Source organism: Hippocampus bargibanti, linkage group LG19, assembly GCF_051943395.1.
Source record: "Hippocampus bargibanti isolate YZ-2025 linkage group LG19, ASM5194339v1, whole genome shotgun sequence".
NCBI classification, from domain to species: Eukaryota; Metazoa; Chordata; class Actinopteri; order Syngnathiformes; family Syngnathidae; genus Hippocampus; species Hippocampus bargibanti.
The window spans coordinates 5,713,030-5,740,000 of NC_142752.1; the positions used below are offsets into that span (position 1 = coordinate 5,713,030).

General features: G+C 41.1%; 1 protein-coding gene across 3 annotated transcripts in view; it reads left to right on the forward strand.

Moving 5' to 3' along the window:
• The window catches only part of LOC148883735 (glutamate receptor ionotropic, kainate 2), a 73,631-nt gene that overhangs the window by 7,825 nt on the left and 38,835 nt on the right, over window positions 1-26,971 (forward strand). For 2 of the 3 annotated variants that reach the window (XM_089021427.1, XM_089021429.1), the window contains exons 2-6: window positions 15,451-15,618; window positions 15,785-16,048; window positions 20,785-20,966; window positions 23,179-23,232; window positions 26,286-26,459. In XM_089021427.1, coding sequence (XP_088877553.1) covers window positions 15,451-15,618; window positions 15,785-16,048; window positions 20,785-20,966; window positions 23,179-23,232; window positions 26,286-26,459 — 842 coding nt within the window. The remainder of the gene's footprint in view (window positions 1-15,450; window positions 15,619-15,784; window positions 16,049-20,784; window positions 20,967-23,178; window positions 23,233-26,285; window positions 26,460-26,971) is intronic. The other variant, XM_089021428.1, reaches the window with a different exon arrangement.

The window sequence follows — 26,971 nt, forward strand, 5'->3', positions numbered from 1 at the left end:
TATTCAACGTCTTTCATGTCATTGAATGTTTGAATCGCAAACAACAACTCATGCCTGATCAATGTTGGAATTTGGAGAAAACACGAAGACTTTAATTGACCAAACAACGTCTGTCTACCAGTCTTTACTTTTTTAGTGTAGTACAAGGGTGTCAAACTACATCTGATTAACTCATTCACTGCCAGGTGATGTGCAAACATGTGTCCACACCGGTGCATGGGTTTTAGTCATTGTCACTTGAATTACAGAATATTGAGCCTAAAATTCAATATTCTGTAATTCAAGTAGTCCTAAAACTTTTAGGACTACATAAACATTCAATACAGCATTTGAAACCGTAGACTCTTTTCTTTCATGAGGAAAAAAAAAAGAGTTAATTCCTAAGTTATATGGGTCTGGAGTGATATGAGCTTGAAATGAGGGCGACTGTTGAAAATCCAATGTAATACATACATATTGATTTATATCGGGCTTTAACAACAGCAAAAGCTGTAAAAAAGCACTAACATGGACAAAAATCGAATAAAGGTATTCTGATTCTGATTCTGATTCTGAAAAGTCAAATGCTACCCCCCGTGGCAGGGAAAAAAAATATTGCCAACGGTCTGGCCAGCGCTTTATCGGCACCCCTCCGCAAGAAAAAACAAAACCCAAACAAATTCGAGAATGAAGCTCCGCGTTAGATTTTTAATTTCTGAATAAATTTGTGAATGGCAGTTAATAAATAACTAGTTTTTAAATTTGAAGTTAAAAATAATGACTTTTCGTGTTTTACATTGGACAATTTCAAATTTGGGTTTGGAGTTTAGCACATGGCACTTGACATGCCTCATTGGCTTGGGCCGAATAAAATGATGTGGTGGACCAGATTTGGCCCCCGGGTCTTGTCTTGCACACCCGTGGTTTAAAACAAAACAAAAAAAAAATCACATTTTCACTCAGCATGATGTGAAAAAAAGTCTGTAATTTTCCACCAATTTTACTTTATCCGTTTATCCTCCTTTTCCTTTAGAATCCATTAGCCAGTGGCTTATCCACCCCCCGCTCCTCCTTTCCCCACCGCTCCGTTAAATCAGCGCCTGTGACTCTTTCATTTCTGTTCACCCCTCGCTTCTGCGGGTTGCCTTTGCCGCAATTGGCCTTTTGTTGTGCCAGAGAATAAGAAATGGACACACCCTTGCAGCTAAAGTGCAGCTTATCGACTTGCACCTGCAGTTGTGTTTGTCTGCTATTGCGTGCAACCTGTTTGGTGGTGGCCTGATAACTACAGAACCAGGGAACTATTTTCTCCCCCCCAGGTTGGAGAAGTGGAAAGAAAGTGTGTGCGTGTAGATTTCGGTTTAACTAGTGGACCGTCCAGTATGTCTTTTAATTGTGTGTTTTTAATCTTTGTCCCGCCTCCCCCATTGTATGCTCTCTATCTTCAGTGAACCGTTTGATATTTATGTTTTTTGAAGTTGAGAGGTGATTTCTTCTGACAGCTTACTCAATTTGGACATCACCTGTTGACACAGTTGAGCTTTTTCAGACAGAGTCCAATACAAATTATCGGTCCATCCGTTTTAGGACGCACGGCCATTTTTTTTTTTCCATCGAATCCAATATTTCATGGGAGCATATAAAATGAATTTAAATCTTTTAATTCTATATCCGAAAATTGTTGAACCCAATTGGAGCGACATGTTGGCCCAGTCCGCCACATTGGATGTGGCTTGTATATTAATTAACTCATTCACTGCCAGATAATGTGCAAAAATGTGTTCACTGCAGTGCCAGGGTTTTAGTCATTTTAACTCAAATTGCAGGACCCACAGAATATTGAGTTTTAGGACTACATAAACATTTAATGCAGTGAGTCTCTTGTTTCATCAGAAAAATAGTTAATCCGTAAATTATAGTGGTCTGGAGTTAAATGAGCTTGAAATGAGGGCGGCTGTCCATAATACAATGCAATAAATACATTGCTTTATGTAGCGCTTTTGCAACAGCGCTAACATTGGAAAAAGGGAAATGCTGCCCCCTTTTGAAAAAAAAAACATTCCCAGAGGCAATGGCTAGCGCTTTATCAGCACCCAAGAATGAAAAAAAAAAAAAATTCGGGAATGGCGCTCTCCATTATATTTTTGATTCCTGAATAAATTTGTGAATGACGGTGAATGAGTTAATAATATAAAATTAATTTATAGTGTTAATTCTGGAGTGAAATGATCCATTTAAGTTGAGAATAAAAAGTGATATGCTAATGTTTGGAGCAAAGTTAGCGCTGTCGCAACTTTCGGGTATTCCAAACAACTTTCTGTGGGTACAATCATTGCTTTAAGATACAAAGTAGCTTTGCCTTGAAAGTTCTCCATGCTCGAGCTGACAGTATAGCTTCACTGTTGACAAACTTGCATGTTTACTTGCCTTACATATAAAGTAGATTCTGTATCCCCTCCCTCCTGCAGTTCATCTATTGATGTTTTTCATTCCTCCATCGCTTCACTTCGACATGCTGCAACTTGCTATAATGGACTTGGACGCCTCTCACCTTCAAGGACTTCTTCTTTTTCTTCCCTCTTGTTTTTGTGTTTTCGTCCTTCATTGTCCTTTGTCTATGCGCCTTCTTTGTTTTCGCCTCCCCCCCCCCCCCTCACATCTTTGTACTCACTGCCATGATTACCTCGTTTCACTGCGTGTGTAGTTTGGGGGAGCACTGTATCACCCTCAGAGCTTTTTCAAAAACGTTGCTTCCCTTATTTTGCTTTCATGATGAGCCGCACTTGGTGCAGGGCTCAACAAATCATGCACTGCGCACTTTTCCCGAAAGTGTCAATCACAGCGAATGCAGAAACATTATTTAAAACGGTGATTTAAATGTAAAGATGAACCTCTTGTAAAATTGACTCTCGCCTCCCTTTTGGCCCAAATCAGCTGTGTGCATTAAAGAGCTTCGACCTGAATTAATTCGTGACCTCTTGGCTCTGCCGGTGGATAACATCTGCCACTCGACAAGGAAGAAAGTGTCATTTTACAGCCATTTTGTTCGTTTTTACAATGTAGAGGAGAGCGGAACATGGACGGTTTGATGAGCGGGTGGGGGGAAGAGTGAGAATTAGAATAAAGGGAAAGGAGCAGCGAACGATAGCGTGGCACTTAATTGCGACAATAATGGATTTTGTTTCCCTGCGCTGCTACATGGTTGAACGGGGTTAAAATGATAGACAGACAGGGAGAGAAAGAGAGATGAAAAATAACGATGTGATAATTGAATGAGTCATGTGCCTTGTTTGAAATACCCATGAAAGTCGGTTGGACTTTATAGTGGTTTTTAAAAGTATAATTAATCAAATAAATTGGTCTCCTTGAAATGTTGTAAACCGAAATCAGAATGAATGTATTGTAAGTTTTTTTTCTTTCCTGAAGAAATGACTGTATAAAAAAAATAAGTCATTCACTGCCATTCACGAATTTATTCGGGGTTTTGTTTTTTTCATTCTTGGGTGCTGATAAAGCACTGGCCATGACCTCTGGTAATGTTTTTTTTTTTCAAAAAGGGGCAGCATTTCCCTTTTTTTCCATGTTAGTGCTTTATTCCAGCTTCAGCTGTTGTTCAAGCGCTATATAAAACAATATGTATGTATTGCATTGTATTTTAGACAGCTAACCTCATTTAAAGATCATAAAAGTCCTGACCCATAAAATTTAGGAATTAACTTTTTTTTCTGATGAAAGAAGAGAGTCTAAGGTTTCTTACGCTGCATTGAACGGTTACGTAGTCCTAAAATTCAATATTCTGTCGGCCCTGCAATTCAAGTGAGAATGACAAAAACCCTGGCACTGCAGCGGACACATTTTTGCACATGGTCTGGCAGTGAATGAGTTAAATGCCATAAATAAAAAATGAAGAGTGGTGGAAAGTAATGCAAATGACCAAAATAAAGGACATTGTTAATTCTTAAAAGATGTTCATAAAGAGATGAGAATGACTCTAATAATCATCAGTGAGCAGCAAAAAAATGTCCCTCGTCAATCCAAGTGATCGCCATTGGCTAATCTTGCTAATAAAACCCTGATCGGAAAGAAAGCCTCCTCATAAATATTTTTAATAAAACCGAAATTGGCTTTTTCACATAAGCTCCTAAAAAATATCGGATTCTTTTTCCAGCGACGTAATGATTAAAAAAAAGCTGAAGACAAAAATCCAAATGACAACAAGTTCCATAACCCCGCTCCTACTTCTGCAAGTCAACCGCGCCATCTGTCCATCTGCTGTATTTTTTTTTTCAATTTACATCCCAGCCTCGACCGTAAATACTTCATGGCGCCCCAAACGCATCATAACCACCGAAACGGTGGCCCATGGGCACCAGCAAAATCACCATTAAAAAGAAAAAAAGACAACATTGCCAAAGATGGACTGACTGACTCGCCGCTCTGTCGTCGCGCAGTGGATAATTAGCATATCGCTCTTGATTAAAAAGGGAGCCGTGCTACGGGGTCGCCATCTGTCACCTGCGGACGCCATCAGGAAACAGACTCTCGTCGCCGAGCGTATGTGTTTGCGCCATATGCGTCCGTTTGATAAGACACGGGGGCCACCGAAAGAAATGCTTTTAAGTGTCAACATGATGCTAACCTTGGTTTTCATTGGCTAGCGGCATGCGAATTGGAAGCTCCAATTATTTATTTACATTTCATTTGTAAGCGCCTTTCAAAACGCTCAAGGTCACTTTACAGTCACTGGATCAGTTTTTCTGTGGGTGAGCGGCAGCCACATGCGCCAGCGTTCACTCAACCCGGAATAAGTCAAATAAATAAAAAGCTAGCTAGCTACCTAGCTATTAGACAGCTAATAGATTACCAGCTAGCCAGCTGATAGATCGCTAAAAGATAGCCAGCTAACCAGGTAGCCAGCTAATAGATAGATAGCCAGGCGGATAGTTTGCTGACAGATAGCTAGCTAATAGATAGCTAATAGATAGCCAGCCAACTAGCTAACTAATAGACATCCAATAGATAGCTAGCTAGCTGGATAGATACCTTATAGATAGCCAGCTAGCCAGACAGCTCATATACAGCCAGCCATTAGCCCGCCAGCCAGCCGGATAGATAGCTAATAGAGGGCCAGATAGCAAGCTATATAGCCTGCCAGATATCTAGCTAGCTAATAGATAACCAATAGATAGCCAGCTAACCAGCTAGCTAGCCGGATAGATAGCTAACAGATAGCTAGCTATCCAGTCAGCTAGATAGCCAACAGATAGGCAATCCATAGCCAGCTAGCCAGCCAACCTGATAGATAGCTAACAGATAGCTAGCCAGCTAGATAGCTAATAAATAGCTAAAAGATAGCCAGTTAACCAGCTAGCTAGCTTTATACATCTTTTGTATATTCTGTACTTGCACTTGACTATCGCGACAAAAAATATTAGTACCGATGACCGACATGACAACCACATCTTTGCTGATTTTTTTTTTTATTATTTTTTTTAATCCAGCGCCATTCGCAAATTAATTTCAGCCGAGATCTTGCAAGCGGGCATGAAGTCGTTTGAGGGTCTGGCACGCGGGGGCCCCTGTCGAAGTGTACTCACAATTTGGCACAATTAGAGCCAAAAGGGCTCCCTCCTTGACAAATTAGCACACAAAATGTCAGCTGCTAGTTGAGCGCAGCCACTGTGAGGCCTTGCAAATTAGCACGTATTTAGCGGAGTTAGCTGGCACATTATTGAGAGCGGCGAGAACGCGCACATCTGTTGCCGCCGCTCCCCGTGAATACGTGTTATACCATCACGGGTGCTTCTTGTTGGAACCGGGTCAGCTTGGCGCCGCCTTTTCTAATTGAAGTGTGCACACAGTCCTAATGGGAAATTGATGAGATGGACCGTTTGGCAAAAAAGGTGGACTTATTCTACATCTCCTGAGTTAATAATTTAGGCAGCCCATCAAAGGAAAGCAGACTGTATTTGCATCTTGAATATCTTTGAATAGAAATCAGATAACGTACCAATCCCAAATTGTTCCGTGCTGACCAATAAAAAGGTCCGTCTGATCTTAAAAAAGTATTGTATTGTATTGTATTGTATTGTATTGTATTGCATTGTATTCCCATTTGCGGCGCTGCATCTAGTGGATGCATAATGCAACTGTAACTGCTATTATAGCTTCCATTCTATGTGCCTTATAATATAGAAGAAAACACCTGTACAATGTGCCATTCATTGAAGAATTGAGTATTACTGTATTTTCCGGTGTATAACGCGCACCCCCAATAAATGGCGTATTTTCAAACTTTTTCCATATATAAGGCGCACTGGAGTATAAGGCGCACCTTTAATGAATGAAAAAAAGATACAACAGTTTTCCAAATATAAGGTGCACCAAATTATAAGGCGCTACAGTAGTAGTAGTAATAATCATAATCATAATCATAATCATAATCATAATCATAATACATTTCATTTCTAAGCACCTTTCAAAACTCTCAAGGTCACTTTACAGTCAGAGGATCAGTTTTTCTGTGGGTGAGCAGCGGCAGCCACATGCGCCAGCGTTCACTCAACCCGGAATAACTCAAATACATAGAATGTTAGCTATCTAGCTAATAGATAACTAATAGCTAGCTAGATAGCTAATATATAGTAAATAAATAGCTAGCTAGCTCGATAGCTAATAGATAGCAACATGAGCCAGCCTTCACTCAACCCGGAATAACTCACATAGATAGAAAGTTAGCTCGCTAGCTAATTGATAACTCATAGATAGTTAGCTAATAGATAGCTAATAGATCGCAACTTGATGTACGCATTATTTATTCTACAGGGGAGGGGAAAATGAAGTTGGTGGCCGCTGACACCTGTTGTTGCTCAATATTACTTCACATAAAAGGCGCACGTGCATATAAGGCGCAGGGTCACCTTTTGAAGAAAATCAAGGCTTTTTGGCGCGCGTTAGTAGTAGTAGTACACTGGAAAATATGGTAATTTTTTTCTAATGTAATAACAGAGTCTCAAGGTTTCCAATGCTGTATTGAATATTTATGTACTCTTAAAACACAATATTCTGTGGGTTTTTTTTTTCATTTGGGGATAAACCTACATTTTTTTTCAAATGTAACCTGGAACTGACCGTATTTTCCAGTGTACAGTATAAAGCGCACCAAAGTATAAGGCGCACCTGTGTGCCTCAATATATGGCTCAATATTACTTCATATATAAGGCGCTACTGCGTATAAGGCACAAGGTCATCTTTTGAAGAAAATCAAGGCTTTTGGGTGCGCCTTATACACCGGGAAATTACAGTACACCAAAGCTGCAGCAAGCGCCACAGGTGCGGCCGCGCAACGCTCCCATTTTTTTTTTGCCGTACTTGTTTTGTGGCTGACAGCTCGGTTTAAGCTCAACGGTGCCGGCGCGTGATTGTGTGTGCTCGCACGCGTCACTTCAAGTGTCTGAGTCAGCTGGAGGCTTAGCGGCCCCGAGTGTCAGGGGACGGTTGAGCTCGGTGTCAAAATGCTCGGGACTGACAGGGCAGGGATTGTGTGCGCTCTCAATAGCATTCTGTTTACTTATCGTAATGCGGGGCTGTGGTTCATTGTTGGATTTATTTATTTTTGAAGACAGGGTGACACTTGATTTGTCTTTATTTTTTTAGGTTGTAGGTTAGTTTTAATGTCATGAAAATTCTCCATACAGTTCATTTGGTGTCAATGTTTTCTCTGTGATCAATAAGGAATGAGTCATAATAACATAAAATAAATAAATAAATGCTGTCTTTGCAGCAGCTCCTCTACTTTTTCATCTTCTAATTTCTTCCTTTCATAACTTTGCTGCTATAAATTGTCACGGTTTGCGAGGTGGTGATGGTTGTGGATCCCAAATAAGCAGGCAAGAAGGAGCAGCAGGTTGTATTTGACAAATTGTATTAAAATAAAGTCAGCAGGAACAAAATCTAAAGCATCAAAGTCATCCGAACAGAAAAGTACAAAGTATCAAAGTAAAAATCTGCCAAGATGAAACAAATCTGACAGGGTGACGCAAACACATACAATGACCCGACACGGAATGGTTGTGCTGGGAGTCCTTTTAACTGCCACTGATTGGAACGACCAACACCTGTGCAGGTGCAGGCGGGGCCGATAGCGCCACCCGTTGGTCGCCAACCAGATTGTGACATAAATTGGGATATTTTTTTCCATGGTTAGAATTATTCACTCATTCGCTGCCATTCGGGGTTTGCTTTTTTTCTTGCTTGGATACTGATAAAGCGCTGGCCAGACCTCTGACAAAGTTTTTTTGTTTTCCACAAGGGGGCAGCATTTCCCTTTTTTCCATATTCATTCATTTCATATTACCAAATTTGTATGTATTGCATTGTATTTTGTACAACTGCCCCCATTTGAAGCTCAGATAACTCCAGATCCATATAACTTAGGAATTAACTCATTTTTTTCTGATTAAAGAAGAGAGTCTATGGTTTCTTGTGCTGCATTGAATGTTTATGTCATTCTCAACTCAATATTCTGTGGGTCCTTGAATTCGAGTGAAAATGACAAAAACCCTGGCACTGAATGTGGACACATTTTTGCACATTGTCTGGCAGTGAATGAGTTAATCATGATTTTCTTATACTTATTGTTTTTCTGACATTATCCAAATTGAGTGGTCTTGGTCACACTTCTAGGTGGTCTTCCAGGAGGCAAAAGCATCCCTTACGGATGTCATGTTTGAAGGTCGGTCCATTAGCAACGGAAAGGGCAGATTAATGAGTGGGCATGGCTTTAATGCATCCACTCGCATTTGCAGGCCAACATACGGGGAGCGGTCCAGAATTTACATAGCGTAACCCCACCCAAAAAGAAATATATGATGGTATAGAGGCTTTCACGACCCGACTGAGAGTCGGCGTGCACTCACCTGGGCCACTTAGCCTAACAACGCTTTTGCTCACCGGTTGCCATGGCAGCACAGGGCCCCCGCCACCAACCCGCAGCTAAACCTCCGGTCATTAGTCACACAGGCAGTCGGAGACAGGCCCATCCGCTCTATCTCGGCGTCCTTCCTCTACCAATCAGCCGGCTGGCGCTCGCAAAGCGCCGCTACTTCTCAGCCGTGGCGTGGATGCGCCCGTCGCCATGACAACATATCTGACTCAATCTCCGTCTGCATCCTTGAGTAAAGAAAGCTAATTGTACTTTTCATGCATCGCGCAAACCTTCCCCCTTTTGCTGTCCGCGCGTCCAGTTGGCTTCCAATTCAAAAAGTAATGAATGTGATTTCAGAGTTACGATTGTGTGTTTACTATTTAGCCCCCCCCCCCCTTCATAAGATCCCCTCCCAAGGATAATAAACCAATTTTCTCTGCAACACATCAAGGCACTCAGTTTGCATTGTGTATATTAAAGGGAGTAAAACACACATAAAAAACACCCTCCCACGCAGCACTTTCATTTCCACTCTCCTCTCACTCTTTGGTGCTCTCACATACACAATCACACCAGAGCAGGAAAGCTCATCCACAAACATAGTGGGACACTCAAATCGGCAGCCCTGTTTTCTCGCAAAGGGTGATTATCTCGCATTAACTCACGCCGAGCTTTGATTTGCGCCATTATTCACACCCGTAACTCTGATGGTGGCTTTATCGCTCATCTCATACACAAACACACACACACACACACACACAAACCACTCGCCACTGTGATTCACACACCTGCAGTCATTTAGACCAAAACAACATGTTATGAAAGGACAGAACGGAACAGAGGCTATTTTGCTTCAATTATGAAAGTACTACTGCGAAAAAGAAAGAAAAACAACCTCTGCTCCCTAAATTAAGCAGGTGAAAATAATTCGGCGTCTGTTTCTTTGAAAGGTGCCGCGCAACAAGTAGTTAGGTGTTGTTTCCGAATTGAATTAGCGTGTTATTATCTGATCATTTTGCAGAGTAATTTAATTTTAGACTCTCAGGACATGCCGAAATGAGTTTTTCCCCATGCTGGTGTAATCTTAAAACAATTTTGTGTTAGGCTGTTCGGCACTCAGGAGGGTATTTTTCTTAAATAGTCCTGTTTCAATCTGGCAAACAAAATTGACGAACGTAGTCTAATAGCCGTGGAGTCATTCGGCGAGTACTTTTGGACGACTGCGTCTCTGCCTAAGTCTCTTCTGTTTCGTTGACAGTTACACATATTTTTAACGTATTCACTGCCAGACGTGCAAAAATGTGTCCACTGCAGTGCCAGGGTTTTTGTCATTGTCACTCAAATTCCAGGACCCACAGAATATTGAGTTTTAGGACCACATAAACATTCAAAACAGCGTTAGAAACCTTAGAGTCGCTTCTTCCTTAAAAAAAGTGTTAATTCCTAAATTATATGGGCCTGGAGTTATAAGAGCTTGAAATGAGGGCAGCTGTCCAAAATACAATGCAATACACACATATTGGTTTATGTAGCGCTTTAACAACAGCTGAAGCTTGAACAAAGCGCTAACATGAAAAAATGGGAAATGTTACCCCCTTGTGGAAAAGAATTGCCACAGGCCATGGAATGCACTTTATCGGCACCCATGCATGCAATAAAATAATAATATAATTCAGGAATGGCGCTGTACGTCATACTTCCAATTCCCGAATAAATTTGCGAATGGCCGTAAATGAGTTAAAGAACAAATTAATTGGACTCCACAGTTACTGTATGACAAGATACAAAATCAATTTTCGTTTTTGCTTCTTGTGAGGCCAATTCGAAATCCGCACATAGAGGCTGAAATTTGACCAGATGAGGAAAAAATAGATATATAATAAGCGCTGCAGCAAACAGAAACACAATTAAATGATAGGAAGGGACTTTTGGGAAGACTTGAATACAATTCCATGAAACAAATATTTGAATTAGGCTGTAGATGTTATCATGTTCTTGTGGCGACCAGAAAAGGATTGCATTTAAAGGACAACCGACGTCTCCGGACAAGTTGTGTCCATAATTTGTAAAATGGCTTCAAATGACTTCTACTGAGCGTATTTTACAAAGATTCCACCGCATATAGCTATATTTTACGTTTTAAGACTCGCGCTGAGTATTCAGGAAGTCTTGTTTTTGAGTTGGTGACGAGTCCGTACGTGACGTCACGAAAGGAACGCCCCTGTAGCGGTCCTTCCATCACGTCAATGTATATTGCTGTAATGTTTGGTTTGGGGACCTCGTGTTGCACCCAAACGCCACCAGAAGAGGGCTTCCAAGCTCCATATAAGGAATTCATCAGCCTGTGGAAACGGAGGTGGCCACAGGAGGTCGCCATTTTGTCCCTCTTTTTCGGTGAGAAATTTGCCCTCAATGTTGCCTCAAAATGACAGGGAATAACTGCTTTAACCGATTGCAAACATGTATGTTTTCCTCTTCAGAACTATTTGAATCATATTCATAACTGGATGTGTAACAAGAAAGCATATTCTCCGAATCTGAAGCCATTGTTTTGATTCTCCAGTTATGCAAGACGTCTTGCAGTGACATCACAAACTGGGGGCGGGACTTTCTGAAAATGCCCAATTCGCAGCTAAATTTTTTGCAGATTTTGGACACTTTAAGTCATTTTTATTGGTGTTTTGCATTTGAATAAAAATATACTGTGTGTTTTGGGTATTTTAGATGCTATAAAACGTTTTTCTGATGACAGTTAAAAACAAAAAAGTGACGTCGGTTGTCCTTTAACTGTTTCCTGAAATAAGAGTCCAAATTATGAAATAAATATTTTCAAAATAACAGTTAGTCATTTCCGACTGTTCACAATTTGATTTGAATTAAAAAAAAACAGACTAACTCCTCACCACGCTTCAACAGAAGAAGTGATACACTGTCGAATTACTGTACATTATTTTTTTTTTCAGTTTGAAAATTGCCTAATTCAATCCATAGGGTAAAAAAGTCCCTTTTCAATCCAACTTTCATGTCCAGGCCATGCAGAACGTGGCAAAGAAGTCAAGAGTGTCACACACACCCCACTCTCCACCCCACGCGCCGACTGCTCATTTGAAGTCTGTTTGAATACACCCAGTGAGCTCTGCCTGCTCGCAAGAGGCCGCAAGGCCAGAGCGTAATCATTGTGTATTAGCTGAGGCTGACGTGATTCCAATTATGGATTTTCTACCCCCCCCCCCTTTCCTCCCTTTAAGGTGAGATGAGATGGATGAAAGAAAATACAATTCCATTACTGTAGTAGTAGTAGACTCGATGACAAGCACAACAAAAATCCTTCGCTTAAATGACTTGATGAGTTCAAATTGATACTTCGCCACGTTTCATCTATTTCCATTTAATTTAATCCCGTTCAGTTCTGGCCTCGAGCGGAAAGTGAAAATGTACAGGTATTGTAAGGAAATAGCTCAATGTACACCCAACGCAAAGCGTTACTTGTGTTGAGTGTGTTTTGATCATGTCTTGTGTGGTTCCATCCAGCGAGGCTGCAGTGGAGGGCTTTCCTTCCAGCATGCACACCCGCTGCCCATTCGGTCATCCAAGTTAGCCAAGTCTTTAAAGGACTGCTTTCTGATGCCAATCTAAAAATTGAAACAATTGGATAATTTTTTAGCACGTACAAAATGGTGCTTAAAAAGAGAATTCCTACCTCATTTCTACTTAAAATATATAATACAGCATTAATACCCCTTGATATGGTAAATTGGAGTTTTTGATCAATTAACCTTCATTATAATTAGCTTGAAGGGCCATTATGAATTTTGCACAACCATAAAAATGTTTGATAATAATAATAATAATAATAATAATAATCTCATTTATAATCGCCTTTCAAAACTCTCAGTCACTTTAGTCACAGGATCAGTTTTTCTGTGGGTGAGCAGCGGTAGCCACATGCGCCAGCGTTCACTCAACCCGGAAGTAACTCAAATAGATAGAAAGCTAGCTAGCTAATAGATAGCTAATATCTAGCTAGCTATATATTATAACAATACAACAATAGCAATGATTTTATTCATTGTGTCAAATTCATCCGATGTGTTCACTTTATTTATTTATTTATTATTTTTTACAACCGAAGTCAAGAATAATGACTGTTATCGTGGATTACATCTGACAATTAGAAATTTTGGTTCAGACTTTAGCGACCATCATGGATTTGTTTTTGAGGGCCGCATACAATTATGTGGAATGCCAGATCTGGCCCCCGGGCCTTAACTTTGACACCTGTGATGTCTAGCAGGAAATAGGGAATAGTTTTTCAAAACATTCAATCAGCTGCTCTTTTTAGGAATATTTGGATGGATTTTTTTTACTGGATTTTTTTAATTCATATTTTCTACTTGCTAAAAAAAGAAAAACATGGAGGAAAATTTCAATTGCTGCTGTGGACTGCAAATGTCCCCATTGTGGGACGAATAAAGGTATTCTGATTCTGATTCTGAAAATCAATGCGAGCTTTACTTTGCCTTATTTAAAGTTGCAAACGATACTAAGGGGATTGTTTGTAGCTTTAATGGCTTTTGCTCTGCTCCACAAAAAAAAAAAAAAAATCCAAGGGGAGCTGTTTTAAAATTAACGATACCTCAGCGGTGATAATTTAGTCTCAAACAGTATGCGTTGCTTGCAGTTTATTGTCACCGCACTCTTGCTTTGTCGATTCCCGCTCATTAGGATCGTCTCCGTGCAGACATCAAGGAAACAAAAAAAATGAACATGAGCGTGCAATGACATTTGAAAAAGATGTTTATATTCAAATCACGTGCTAAGTTTACCTCTTCGCTGTCTGCGTTTTTTTTTTTTTAACGTTCTAGTTTGATGATTGATTGAAATCAATAGAGGGAAATGGAAAAGTCAGCCTTTGCCGTCAAGGCTGAGTGAGGCGGTTAAGGAAGGTCGCCCACCACTGAACTCAACCTTTCATCTGCACGTCATTAATTATGCCAAAGAGTACTGGGAACCAAATGTGCTTATGTCGCCCGTCAATGTTCCACTTGGCACCTTCACACGCCATTTGCGGTATCCATCGCAATTTGTTGGTGTTAGGAAATCATGGAAATGGAGTTCATTTGGTCCGGGGTCGTGGCGTCTTCATCATAAATAAATACATAAATAATAATGATAAATAGATATGTAGATATGCAGAGAAATAGATGAATAGATGAATGAATAAATAAAAACAAATAAAAATATGAATATATAAATAAATATGTAAGTAAATAAATAAATAAACTGATGAATAAATAAATGACTAAATCACCAACTAAATAAATTGGTAGACAAATAAATCCATAGATCAATAGATAAACGAATAAATGAATAAACGAAGTAAAAAAGTACATGTATACATAATACACGAATAACTAAATAACTAAATAAATAATTAATTAAATAAATAAATAAACAGATATAAATAAAGGATAAATACATGAATAGATAAATAGATAAGTAGACAAATAAATCCAGAGATAAATCGATAAGTTAATAAATAAATTAAACAACAAATGAATACATGAATAAACCAATAAGTACATAAATACACAGATAAATAAATAAATACATGAATAAACAGATAAATAAATAAATAAGCGAATGAATGAATAAATAAATAAATAAATAAATAGACTATATGTATAAATAATAAAATTACCATAACCAATTACATGTGCAAATGTAATGGATATACATCAGATATTTATATACGGTGTCAAAAAATGTTATTCCAAACGATGCCCAATCTGGATTGAATCCTGATTGTGTTTTCAGCACCAATGTAAACGAACCAATTTGACATTGTTGCAATGCTGGCAGTTTTATTTTGAATCTGATCAGATTTTATAATACAGTAAAGTCTCGTTATATCGATATCGGATATATCGATAGTCCCGGTTATATCGATATTTTTTCGGACTCCCTTGAATATCGATATAACGAGACTTTACTGTAGTTGACATGTTTATGCGCAGCCAAATTGGATTCAAATGTAATCTGAGTCTAATGAACATATTGGCAACATGGTCACTTGACCTTGCATTTCTTCTCATCTCATCTCATTTTCCGTACTGCCTATTCCTCATTAGGGTCGCGGGGGTTGCTGGAGCCTATCTCAGCTGTCTTCGGGCACGAGGCGGGGGACACCCTAAATTGGTTGCCAGCCAATCGCAGGGCACACAAAGACATACAACAGTCACTCTCACACTCACACCTAGGGACAATTTGGAGTGGTCAATCTGCCTGCCATGCATGTTTTTGGAGTGTGGGAGGAAACCGGAGTACCCGGAGAAAACCCACGCGGGTCCGGGGAGAACATGCAAACTCCACACAGGGAGGCCGGACCGGGACGCGAACCGGCGACCTCTGCACTGTGAAGCCGGTGTGCTAACCACTTGACTACCGGGCCGCCCACCTTGCATTTCTTGATCTAGATAAAGATGAAAAAATCATTAGTGGGCTGAAATATTTGTTCAACTCTGGTTTTCTTTTCTGCTTGCAGGAGGAATATTTGAATCCATCGAAAGCGGCCCGTCAGGAGCTGAGGAACTCGCCTTCAAATTTGCCTTGAACACTATCAACAGGAACCGCACTTTGCTCCCGAACACCACGCTGACCTACGACATCCAGAGAATAAACATCTTTGACAGCTTCGAGGCCTCCCGCAAAGGTGAGCCGACAGAAGGGTTCGGGAAATTTGGGAACTAAACTTTTGCTAACTAAAATAACCTTGAAAGACTGATGGACTCACTGGCCGCTTCAATGTTTTTAGTGGATATCAGTGATATCAGTGTTGAAATTGCTCTTTTATGCCTCCGGTCGCATCCTCGCCGCAGCATGTGACCAGCTGTCCCTGGGAGTGGCAGCCATATTCGGACCGTCGCACAGTTCCTCGGCCAATGCGGTCCAGTCCATCTGCAACGCTCTGGGAGTGCCCCACGTCCAAACGAAATGGAAGCATCAGGTGTCGGACAACAGGGATTCTTACTACGTCAGCCTGTACCCGGACTTTTCGTCCCTCAGCCGAGCCATTCTGGACCTGGTCCACTTCTTCAAATGGAGAACCGTCACCGTGGTCTACGACGACAGCACAGGTACAGGTAACAGCTGCTGCTTCTATTACCTTGTTAAGCCCGTAAGCCATTTCCGCAAAGTCACAGGAGGTTGCTGTTGTTGTTGATGGTAAAAAGTGCTAATCTTTATTTTTTTTTTAAATGCCCTTCGTGGCAAGAGGCACCAGACGGAAACTACAAAAGACACACTCAAGAGTGGGGCGAGTGCTTTGCAACCTGTCAAGCTAATTCCAAAATCAATAGCTTCCTGTTCTCGCTCGGTGCTCCGGGTACAGCTCTCCTCGCCGTTCTTCCTACAAAGACATCACAAGTATGAGGCTTTAAAAAAATAAAATAAATAACTAAAAATCAGAGGCAGGACCACATTACCCAGAATGACCCACTGTCTCTTCAGATTAATGCAATGCCGCACTGTGTTGTGGGTGCTTTGACAGACGCCATTAATAACACACAGACACTTGATCTCTAAAAGTGGGGAGGGGGGCCGGGGTGTGCTGTGAGCCATTTTGTCTCTCCGTACGCTTGGTGAAGGGCCTCATAATGTGCCTTTTAAGAGACCAGTTGTATTTTAGCGGCTTGATATTTTTACGAGCGAAAAGGTAATTGCCCCGCCGAAGGTAGCGCCATTCAAATAGTACACAATTTACGAGCTTTTGGGGGCGATGGCAGCTTAATGCAAGGAAAATAGCGCACGTTATGAGTTTTGAAGTATTGGCGAGTGTCACAATGTGGAAAAACATTAATTCCCCCCAAAAATCAACATTTCTGGAACTTGGAGTGCATTACATTTAATTTTGTTAGTTGCCACCGACAAGGTTGGACTGGTTCAATATTTGAACACATTTTCTTCAAACTAAATTGTAGCACATATCAACCCTGGCAAAAATACTTCATCATCATTTTTTTGACGGGAGCATTCCCGGATAAAAACGCTTAAAACAGTTCTGTCGACGACGATAAAAACCATTCTGTCAAGTTGCATCATCGTCCATGAGCGAGGCCACTCCCTGCTAACTTAGAGAACCCCGCCCCCCCAAATAAAAACAATTGGTTTGGATTACCCTTTATTAATATCGCAGAAGGGGCATTTACATTTCACAGCAGCAAAGTGATGAAAAGTAAGAGGAAAGGAAAGGAAGATGTACAAGAACAAAATACGGGAGCGGCTATAAAGGCAGCCTCTCTCGCGGCTCCATCTTGAAGTCAAAATAACAAAAAAAAACTAAATAACATATAAGGTGACACGCCCTGTTCGACTTCTTTTTTAATACTAATACTAATACTAATACTAATACTAATACTACTACTAATACTACTGCTACTACTACTACTACTACTACTACTACTACTAATAATAATAATAATAATAAAATAATAATTGGATTGGATTTGGATTGAATTGGATGTACCTTTATTCGTCTCGCAGTGGATGAATGTACATTTCACAGCAGCAAAGTTATGAAAGGGAGAGGAAAGGAAAGAAAGAAGTAGAAAAACAAAATACAGGAGCACTATCACATCCACTATCAGCGCGCCATCTTAAAGGTAAAAGAACAAAAAAATGAAATAACAAATAATATAACAACACAAAGACACAGTGAGTCATTCATTCTTCAGCACTTGCTGTACCCTCTTTGTGACATGAAGCAGTTTTAGACGACAGAGGAGAGGATCCAAGCGTCCTTTTCAGCAGTGGATCAGGAACGTTATGGTGGAATGTGCGCGTCTACTACAAGCTAAATGTTGAAAGCAAACACGCAGCTGTAGCATCCATTGACAAAGAGATACTACTACTACTACTACTACTACAAATAATAATAATAATAATAATAATAATAATAATAATAATAATAATAATACATCATTTGGGTCAACGTTGGTCGGTGTGAATGCCATCCGAGCTCATATCAGGCCGCATATTTGTCACAGTGGTTATTATCGGATGGCGCTGGATAACTCCCGGGTGTTTGCACGTCACGTCGCAGCATGCTAGCCCCCGTCCCAATAGCCACATTCATCTATGTCCGTCCCCTTGAGCTCCCCCGCCTCCCTTGCTCGGGAGCTCCGCATGTCGTCCAGCAAATCGCCACTCTGAGACCTGCTCCAAAGGTGGATTGAGGCAGGGGAGTGTTTGCGGGGGGTGGCGTCGAACATACCTGACGGCGTTAAAAGTGTGACAGTTGTGTAGCCTCGAAAACCTTTCCCACCCGTCACCACCACCACCATCTTCACCTGGCCCCAGGCTCACAAATCACACAGCTTCATGCTCCAGGGCCCTTAGCTACTGATTTGGAGCCTATCTGACGGCTGGAAGGGAAAGACTATCGGAGAGGATAAAATATTCACACACAGCCGTTAGAAGATCCAGGGGGGGAAATGTCTGAAGGCATTAGCGAGAACCCACAAATATCTACACTGACAGTGTTTCACAAACGTTCAGCTCCCTTGACAGCTTTTTTTTAAGATTAACACCTCCCAAAATGACAGTTTCAACACTTGAGCGGACATGTGTCTGTATAGCTTCTCAACCTTTTCCATTAGAAGAGAATTGGTTTGCGTATTGGGCGTCAGAGCTCTTATTTTTCAGATGCATCCATTGGGGATTCCATCCAAAGTTGCACGCAATCTGTTTTCCAATGCCAATTCACTTCCAAATGTTTTTTTTTCCGAATCTATCCCACCTATAGAAAACATGATTATATTTTTATTCCTAGCAGCAAATTTCATCAAAAGAGCTCACTGTGACTGCCATAAAGGCCTCCATATTTGGGCCAATATTGATGTTTGCCCTGAACTGAAACACCCCCTACCCAAAAGTATAACAACGGCAATTTCTATTCCTTTGTTTTTGCTATAAACTGGTTGGTTTTCAGATCAAAAAGCTGAATTTGAAACAAAAGTCCAGTTAAAAAAATATAATAATAGGAAAACAAAAGGCTTTGCCGTTCTGATGCTTCTGAGCTAATCGTTAACTTCTGAAGTGAGATCACAAAAAGCCGGAAGCTAAGCAAAAATCATCCAAAAATCTTGCGCAACATCATACATAATCATTGAATCTTAGTTTAACCCCCTCCCCACCATTTCTAAGACTTAACTCATTCACTGCCAGACGTGCAAAAATGTGTTCTCTCTAGTTCCAGGGTTTTTGTCATTGTCACTTGAATTCCAGGACCCAGAGAGAGAGATTCACTTTTAGGACTACATAAACATTCAGTACAGCGTTAGAAACCTCTGACCGCGGATGTCGAAATCAAGGCCGGGGGGCCAAATCTGGCCTGCCACATCATTTTATTCGGCCCGTGAAAGCAAATCAAGCATGTCAAGTGCCATGATGCTTGCTAAAGTCCAAACCAAAATTTAAAATAGTCTCATGTAAACCACAATATCAGTCATTATTCGACTACAAATTTGAAAACTAGTTATTCATGAATTTGTTGTGAGCCCTATATGTAATATGTGGAGGGAATTAAACATTCTAATGGCTTCATTATGGCCCTCGAGAAGAAATTGTAACTACATGTGGCCCGCGGCAAAAAAAGGATGACTGACACTCTTGCCTTAGACTCTCTTCTTTGATCTGAAAAAAGAGTTAATTCCTAAATTATATACGTCTGTAGTTATATGAGTTTAAAATGAGGGTGGCTGTCCAAAATACAACTCAATACATACATATTGGTTTCTATGGCGCTTGAACAACAGCTGAAGCTGGACAAAAAAGCACTAACATGGAAAAAGGGGAAATGCTACCCCCTTGTGGAAAAGAAAAAAAACACTGCCAGAGGCCATGGCCAGAACTTTATCGGCAACCAAGCATGAAAAAACTAAACTTGGACGAATTTGGGAATGGCACTCTGCATATTTTCAATTCCCGAATAAATTTGTGAATGCCACTGAATGAGTTAACAGTCAACAAGAACCCCTTTACCCCCTCATCCACGAACGTACAAGCCACTTCCTCCTCTTTTTCTATAAAAAAGAGATTTTCTGTCACACATGGGCGTCTTTTAGAATCCCCCAAGGAGAGCTTTGGAGAGTTTGGCCATCCTTCCTCACAATGTTCGATTTTTTTTGCTTTTTTTTTTCACACAACAAGAAATCCGTGTTCCTATTTGACACCCCATCCAGAGATCCAGTCTCACTCCCGGGGACCCCATTATGGTGCTCACACGCTAGTTCATTTCAACATAAGAAATAGGCTCAGCTATCTTAAAGTGGTTCCATAAAAAAAAAAAAAAAATCCTATCTCACTTCTCAAAATACCCTCGGCCTTCCATCCATTTTTATAACCATGACAAGTAATCATCTCTCCCATCAATCCAACCGCTTTCATCGGATGGGAGGGATGACTCGTTGTGGTCTCATCACAATGGAGAGCTTTCAACTAGGGCGTGTAGTCCAAACTGGAAAAAAAATGTGAGGGGGTACAAAAAGTGAGCATTTGACAAACAGAACCTGACGGAGGAGTACGACTTTCTGCTTTTGTTGCGCAACATTCCGACTTTGTATGAAATTGCTTCGATAGGTCCGTATTGGTATATTTGCTCTTCAAGTACGAGTAGGAGGATCAATGAGTGGGCAGGCGGAATGGGGGTGGAGTGAGGATGTGGATTAGGGAATCATAAGCAGATGAGCCTGGAGAACCTCTTTGTTTAAGGCATCTTCGCATCGCTTCAAAATGGCGGCACATCAAAACAATTGCGCACACAATGCCATCTTTTTTTTTTAACGCCACGGCGGCCGTCCGCATCTCCTTTTGTCCGCAGGACTCATTCGACTGCAAGAGCTAATCAAGGCGCCGTCACGATACAACATTCGTTTGAAGATCCGACAGCTGCCCACCGAGACTAAGGACGCCAAGCCGCTTCTCAAAGAGATGAAGAAAGCAAAAGAATTCCACGTCATCTTCGATTGCGGTCACGAAATGGCTGCCTGGATATTAAAACAGGTATGAGTGCCGCATTATCATTCAAGTGGCCATTTTATCCAGATATGAATGTTCTTGGAATGCGGGAGGAAACTGGTATACCCAAAGAAAACCCGCACGGACACGGATATTAAAACGGGTTTGAGTGCTGCATTATCATTCAAGTGGCCATTTTATCCAGATATGTGGGTTTTTGGAATGTGGGAGGAAACCGGAATACCCAAAGAAACCCCGCACGGACACGGATATTAAAACGGTTTTGAGTGCTGCATTATCATTCAAGCAGCCATTTTATCCAGATACAGAGGTTTTTGGAATGTCGTAGGATATCTGAATACCCAAAGAAAACCCACACAGACACGTTATCATACCCAAAGAAAACCCGCACGGACACGGATATTAAAACAGGTATGAGTGCTGCATTATCATTCAAGCGACCATTTTATCCAGACATGATGTTTTGGGAATGTGTGAGGAAACCGGAATACCCAAAGAAAACCCGTGTGGACACAGATATTAAAACAGGTATAAATGCCACATTATCATTCACGCGGCCATGTTATCCAGACATGGATGTTTTGGAATGTGGGAGGAAACCGGAATACCTAAAGAAAACCGTCGTGGACACGGATATTAAAACAGGTATGAGTGCCGCATTATCATTCATGCAGCCATTTTATCCAGATATGTAGGTTTTTGGAATGTGGGAGGATACCGGAAAACCCGAAGAAAACCCACACAGACACATGAATGCAAACTTCTCCCAAATCAGCTTGAAAATTTTACTTCTGATGCTTTCAAAACGTATGCAAACCATCCGGGATTGTCTCATCCATAATTCCTTCATAAAATATGAGATTTTAGCGCCGATCCCATTCCGTCTTCACGGCACGATAGAGGGTTTTAATTAGAATATCTAATCTCACTCACACGCATGCTAAATTTGTTGAGCAGAGTCATATTCTTTATGAGAACCGCAGGGGCTTCGAAATGAACGGACGTCGTACCGCCAGCATATTGTCGGCTGAATTGCCTTTACAGCTGCGTCTCGGCAGGAAACAACAAGAATGATTATTTATTGAAGAATTAAAGCAGCGGTTAAGATCTTTTTTTGCGTTGGGGTTCCCCCAACGCTTGTGTGTGATCATATTCTGCGGTAAACAATGATTGTCAGCGGATATAATATTTTGGTTGACAGCGGCTAACGCCGGTTAATGACGCATTAGTGGATTTCGCTGATTTAATAACAGGTCATAAAATATGAAATGATTGACAATTATAGCGTGAAAGGAGTCGGGGATGGTCCATATTAATTTTTTTGTGTTGAGGAACTGAAATACAATGGGATTGCTCTCCCTCCCCCTGCCTTTTATTTCTGGGAGTTTCTCCTCAGAGTTTGATGGATGAAACACACCAGAAAAGTCAGGCGTGTTTGAGTTCACAGAAAATGTCAGCTTGAATAATTGCCAATGAGAAAAGCGTTTGCGGCTTGAAGTAAACAAAATTTATAATATTAACTCATTCACTGCCAGACGATGTGCAAACATATGTCCACTCCAGTGCTAGGGTTTTTTTCATTGTCACTTGAATTCCAGGACCAACAGAATATTGACTTTTGGGACGACATCAATATTCAATACAGCGTTAGAAACCTTAGACGCTTTTCTTTCATCAGGAAAAAAGAGTTAATTCCTAAATCATATGGGTCTGGAGTTATATGAGCTTAAAACGAAGACGGCTGTCCAAAATACAATGCAATTCAAACATATTGGTTCATATAGCGTTTTAACAACAACTGAAGCTAGAACAAAGCGCTAATATGGAAAAAATGGACATGGTGCCCCCTTGTGGAAAGGAAAAAACATTGCCAAAGGTCTGGCCAGCGCTTTATCGACAACCTAACAAGAAAAAAAAAAACAACACCCAAGCAAATTCGCTCGCTCTAGGTCATATTTTCAATTCCCAAATAAATTCATGACTGGCAGTGAATGGGTTAAAGATCCTTGACGCCTTATCTTTTAATTTTTTTATTTACATTCCGCTACTCTGAATGTCACACATTGACTTAGTAACAAAAAGTAACCGTGATGGTGTTGTTCAATCCAAAAATCCATGTCTAAATTGCATTTTATAAGTCATTGTTGTTTGTCAGCGTGGCGCATCGCTGCCGATGAAATGAAATGTGGATTATCGTAAGGTGTGCTTTTTTGAATGATCTTTTTTTGCCCTGCAGGCTCTTGCCATGGGGATGATGACAGAATACTATCACTATATTTTTACCACTCTGGTAAGTCGAATGACCTTTTATACTTTTTTTTTATCAATAGAGATAACTGTGATTAAATGCTGTTGTTGTTGTTATTTTCGCACGACTCCATTAGTAGAATTACTTGTCTGTTTACCTGTCGCCGCCGCGTCTTTGGTCGCCGAGAATAACTCATCATCCGAGCGTCCGTTCAAAAACAACTCCCCGTTATTTAAACCATCATCTGACTTTGTTGTGATTGACAAGGTTGAACTTTCCCCCAACGCAGGCAGCTCACTATAAATACACCTCCTTTTGAATTTTCAGCGCCTTCGACTTCAATCGATTTTTTTTTTTCCAATCCCGCTCCGCCCCAACCTTTCGCACCCAAATTCGCCGTCCGCAATCTCAAGCGGTAGAAACAAAAACAGTTTGGAAATATTTTAGTGTGCTTCTGACAGCCTTTGCCGTTTGATCAAGCGTCCACAAAGAGAGCCGCGGATGAAACAAGGCGTATCTTGGCGGAACCCGAATGAGGAAAAAGAGGTCTTGGAACAGGGCTAATAGCCCTGACGAGATGTTACTGTGAGCTATTAGGTCCATTATGGGCCTAATGAACATGTGACACTCTGTTACCTGAGCGCCCAAAGACAAAAGGTTGAGCAAGACTGACCTGCAAACGACATGTGACAGCGCACGGCTGATAAGCGATGAGAGCGCGACACAATGTGGCCAAAGATTTCAGGACACCGTCCATATTATTCGGCCTGTTTTTTTAACACAATTAAAAGTAGAATGTTTAAAACATTTAAAAACAAGTAAAAATACATTTTCCATTGGCGGCTTATTCCGTTTGTGTGCAGCACAACAGATACATGCTGCTTCACCATGTTTGCTTTGCACCACTGATGAGTCTGCTACACTCACAGCCATACCAGGTTTTATTTTCCATATCCATCCATTCGTAATTTCAATGGCTCGTCCTCACAAAGGTTTGCAGGGGGCGCCGGTGCCTCACCCAGCTGCATTTGGCTAGTTCAGGATATAAACCAGGCGGTGATTTATTAACCATTAGCGGCTAACTATGAAGCAATTTTTGGTCATGCCAATGGTTCATACTTGCACTTGATTTGAGAAATGAACTGGAATTACCTTTAAAAAACTAAATGCCTCTTTCACGTATCAAATCAGAGCAATCTTGGCGTTGTTCCCGTGACTCATCCCACCGGTGGATTCATCCCCAAAGACAAAGAAGCCGTTGACAACAGATCCGGTTCATCCCAAGCCGTTCAGATCATTCCAATCCAGCCGTACTTTACACAACGGAGACAACAAGGCTTGTTTCCACCGCATCCTTTTTTTTCTGATGGCCAGAAAATCCCTCCGGCCCAGAAAAAAAAAAAAAACTGGCAGACTATCAGTCAGTGCTGCACAGGCTTAGGCAAATTTTCAGAACAAGAAAAAAAAAATCATGCAAACTAGGAAGGTAACAAGGAGAAACGACTGATTAACAGGAGCTGTCAAAATATTGCAGTAGCTCTACTCGTGTGTACGGGGGAAAAAATAATTACTTTAGCGTTTATTTTGTGAGATACCGAGATGATAATTGATTGCAAATTGTTTTGCCAAAGCTCTAGCTCTCATTTGCGGGTCTCCAGTGATCCGGGGACGCCATTTTGAAAATAAATAAATATTATTTATTTATTCATAGACAACGGAATTAGTTCATGCCTGGATGAGCTTAATGCATAACAATTCAGAAAAGCAGGTCTGGATTTACATCCAGGTGTAGTGGTCAGAAGTTGTGGTCATTCACACAAAATGCGTCCAACTCCAGTGCCAGGGTTTTTGACATTTTTATAATAAAATAATAATAATAATAATAATAATACATTTTATTTCAAGCGCCTTTCAAAACACCCAAGGACACTTTACAATAAAAACAAAACAAAGCACATAACAATAAAACCATAAGTAAAATGATACATAATAAAATAGCAGATAGAACTATACATTGAAAGCAATTTTAAACAAGTGGGTTTTGAGGTGAGCCTTGAAAATAGGGAGGGAGTCAATATTGCGGATGTTGGGTGGAAGAGAATTCCAGAGTTTGGGAGCAGAGCGGCTGAAAGCTCTGCATCCCATCGTGGTGAGACGGGCAGAGGGCACATAGAGGTGAAGGGAGGATGAGGATCTGAGGGACCGAGAGGGAACAGAGATTTGAAGCAGGTCAGAAAGATAGGGAGGGGCAAGGTTATGGATGGCTTTGAATGTAAACAGAAGTATTTTTAATTCGATACGATGTTTAACAGGTAGCCAGTGGAGTTGCTGGAGGACAGGGGTGATGTGGTGAAAGGAGGGGGTTCTAGTGATGATCTGGGATTTTTACTCAAATTGCAGGACCCACATAACATTCAATTAAGTGTAAGAAACTTTCGACTCTCTTGTTTAATCAGAAAAAAAGAGTTAATTCATAAATTAAATGGGTCTGGAGTTATCTGAGATTGAAATGGGGGCAGTTCTTCAAAAGGCAAATGGTGCCCCCCGGTGGGAGAGAAAAACTTTGCCAGAGGTCTGACCAGCGCTTTATCAGCAACCCACAAGAAAGACCAGTCGCCGAATAAATTCCGAAATGGCAGTGAATGAGTTAAAATAATGTTGTCAACATATCATACGTAATCTTGGAACCTCACGCTGCTTGTCAGGCGACTTTCTCAGATTGAAGACCAATGCCGCTGTATGTTGCGAGGCAGCCAAAGTGCCTGTACCGCGCTTGCGTTCAGGTGCAGGCAGCCAACTGTGACATCGCCGCTCCATTTCCGGGCCACTCTGTCAACGGTGCTGTGACGGCTCAGAGTGCCAGAATGCAGGACAATTGGGTCGTCCTTCTATGGGTGTGTGATAAATGGCAAGGGTACCAAACACATATGTGTAACCTTGAAAGAGTAAGGGAAAGGATGAGGGGAATAAATAAATAAACAGGTATCGCCCCAGTAAGAGCTAGCATACTGGAAAAAAAAACTTTCAACTCAAGTTTCGGGTTCTTTACCTTTGCCACTGTTGCACAAGTAACCATGAACTTTATGTGCGTGCAGGACCTTTTTGCCCTGGACATGGAACCGTACCGTTTCAGCGGCGTGAACATGACCGGTTTTCGCATCCTCAACACGGAAAACTCACAGGTGTCGTCCATCATCGAAAAATGGTCAATGGAGCGGCTACAAGCTCCGCCTAAACCGGACTCGGGCCTCCTGGATGGATTCATGACGGTAGGCCAAAAACTTGGTTGTTTTTTTGTGCAATGTCAAACGTCACCTGATTTGGTACGGTTTGGAATGTTGTCTCCAGATGTCAGTACCACTTCAATGTTCTAACTTCTGTGCCCTCCAAATATTTCCGCCGCACATTCTGTCGAGTTTGATGTTACGACGCCAGCTTTATGGTGTTTACGCTGCCCCGATAATAGCATGATGGCTCTCCGCGGGGAGCTTTGTGCTGGTGCTCATGGGTTTTAAATGTGCATTAATGAGCTGGTGTGAATGGTAATAGGCATTTATCTGCCCTCCTGCTTCTCTCATCTCTCCTCTGGGAGCGTGGCCAGAATATGACAATCTGTCAATGCGCGTGCGTAGACCGGGAGAGAGTTGGCCGGGAAAGGAATATGGGGCTTTAGCGGTGAGTGGGCTATTGGATGTAAATTACGGCCTTTTTCTTTTTTTTTTTCTTTTTTTTGGGAAGCTCTCCAAGTGTGTGTGGGATAAGGTGGTTTGAAAGTGAAAAA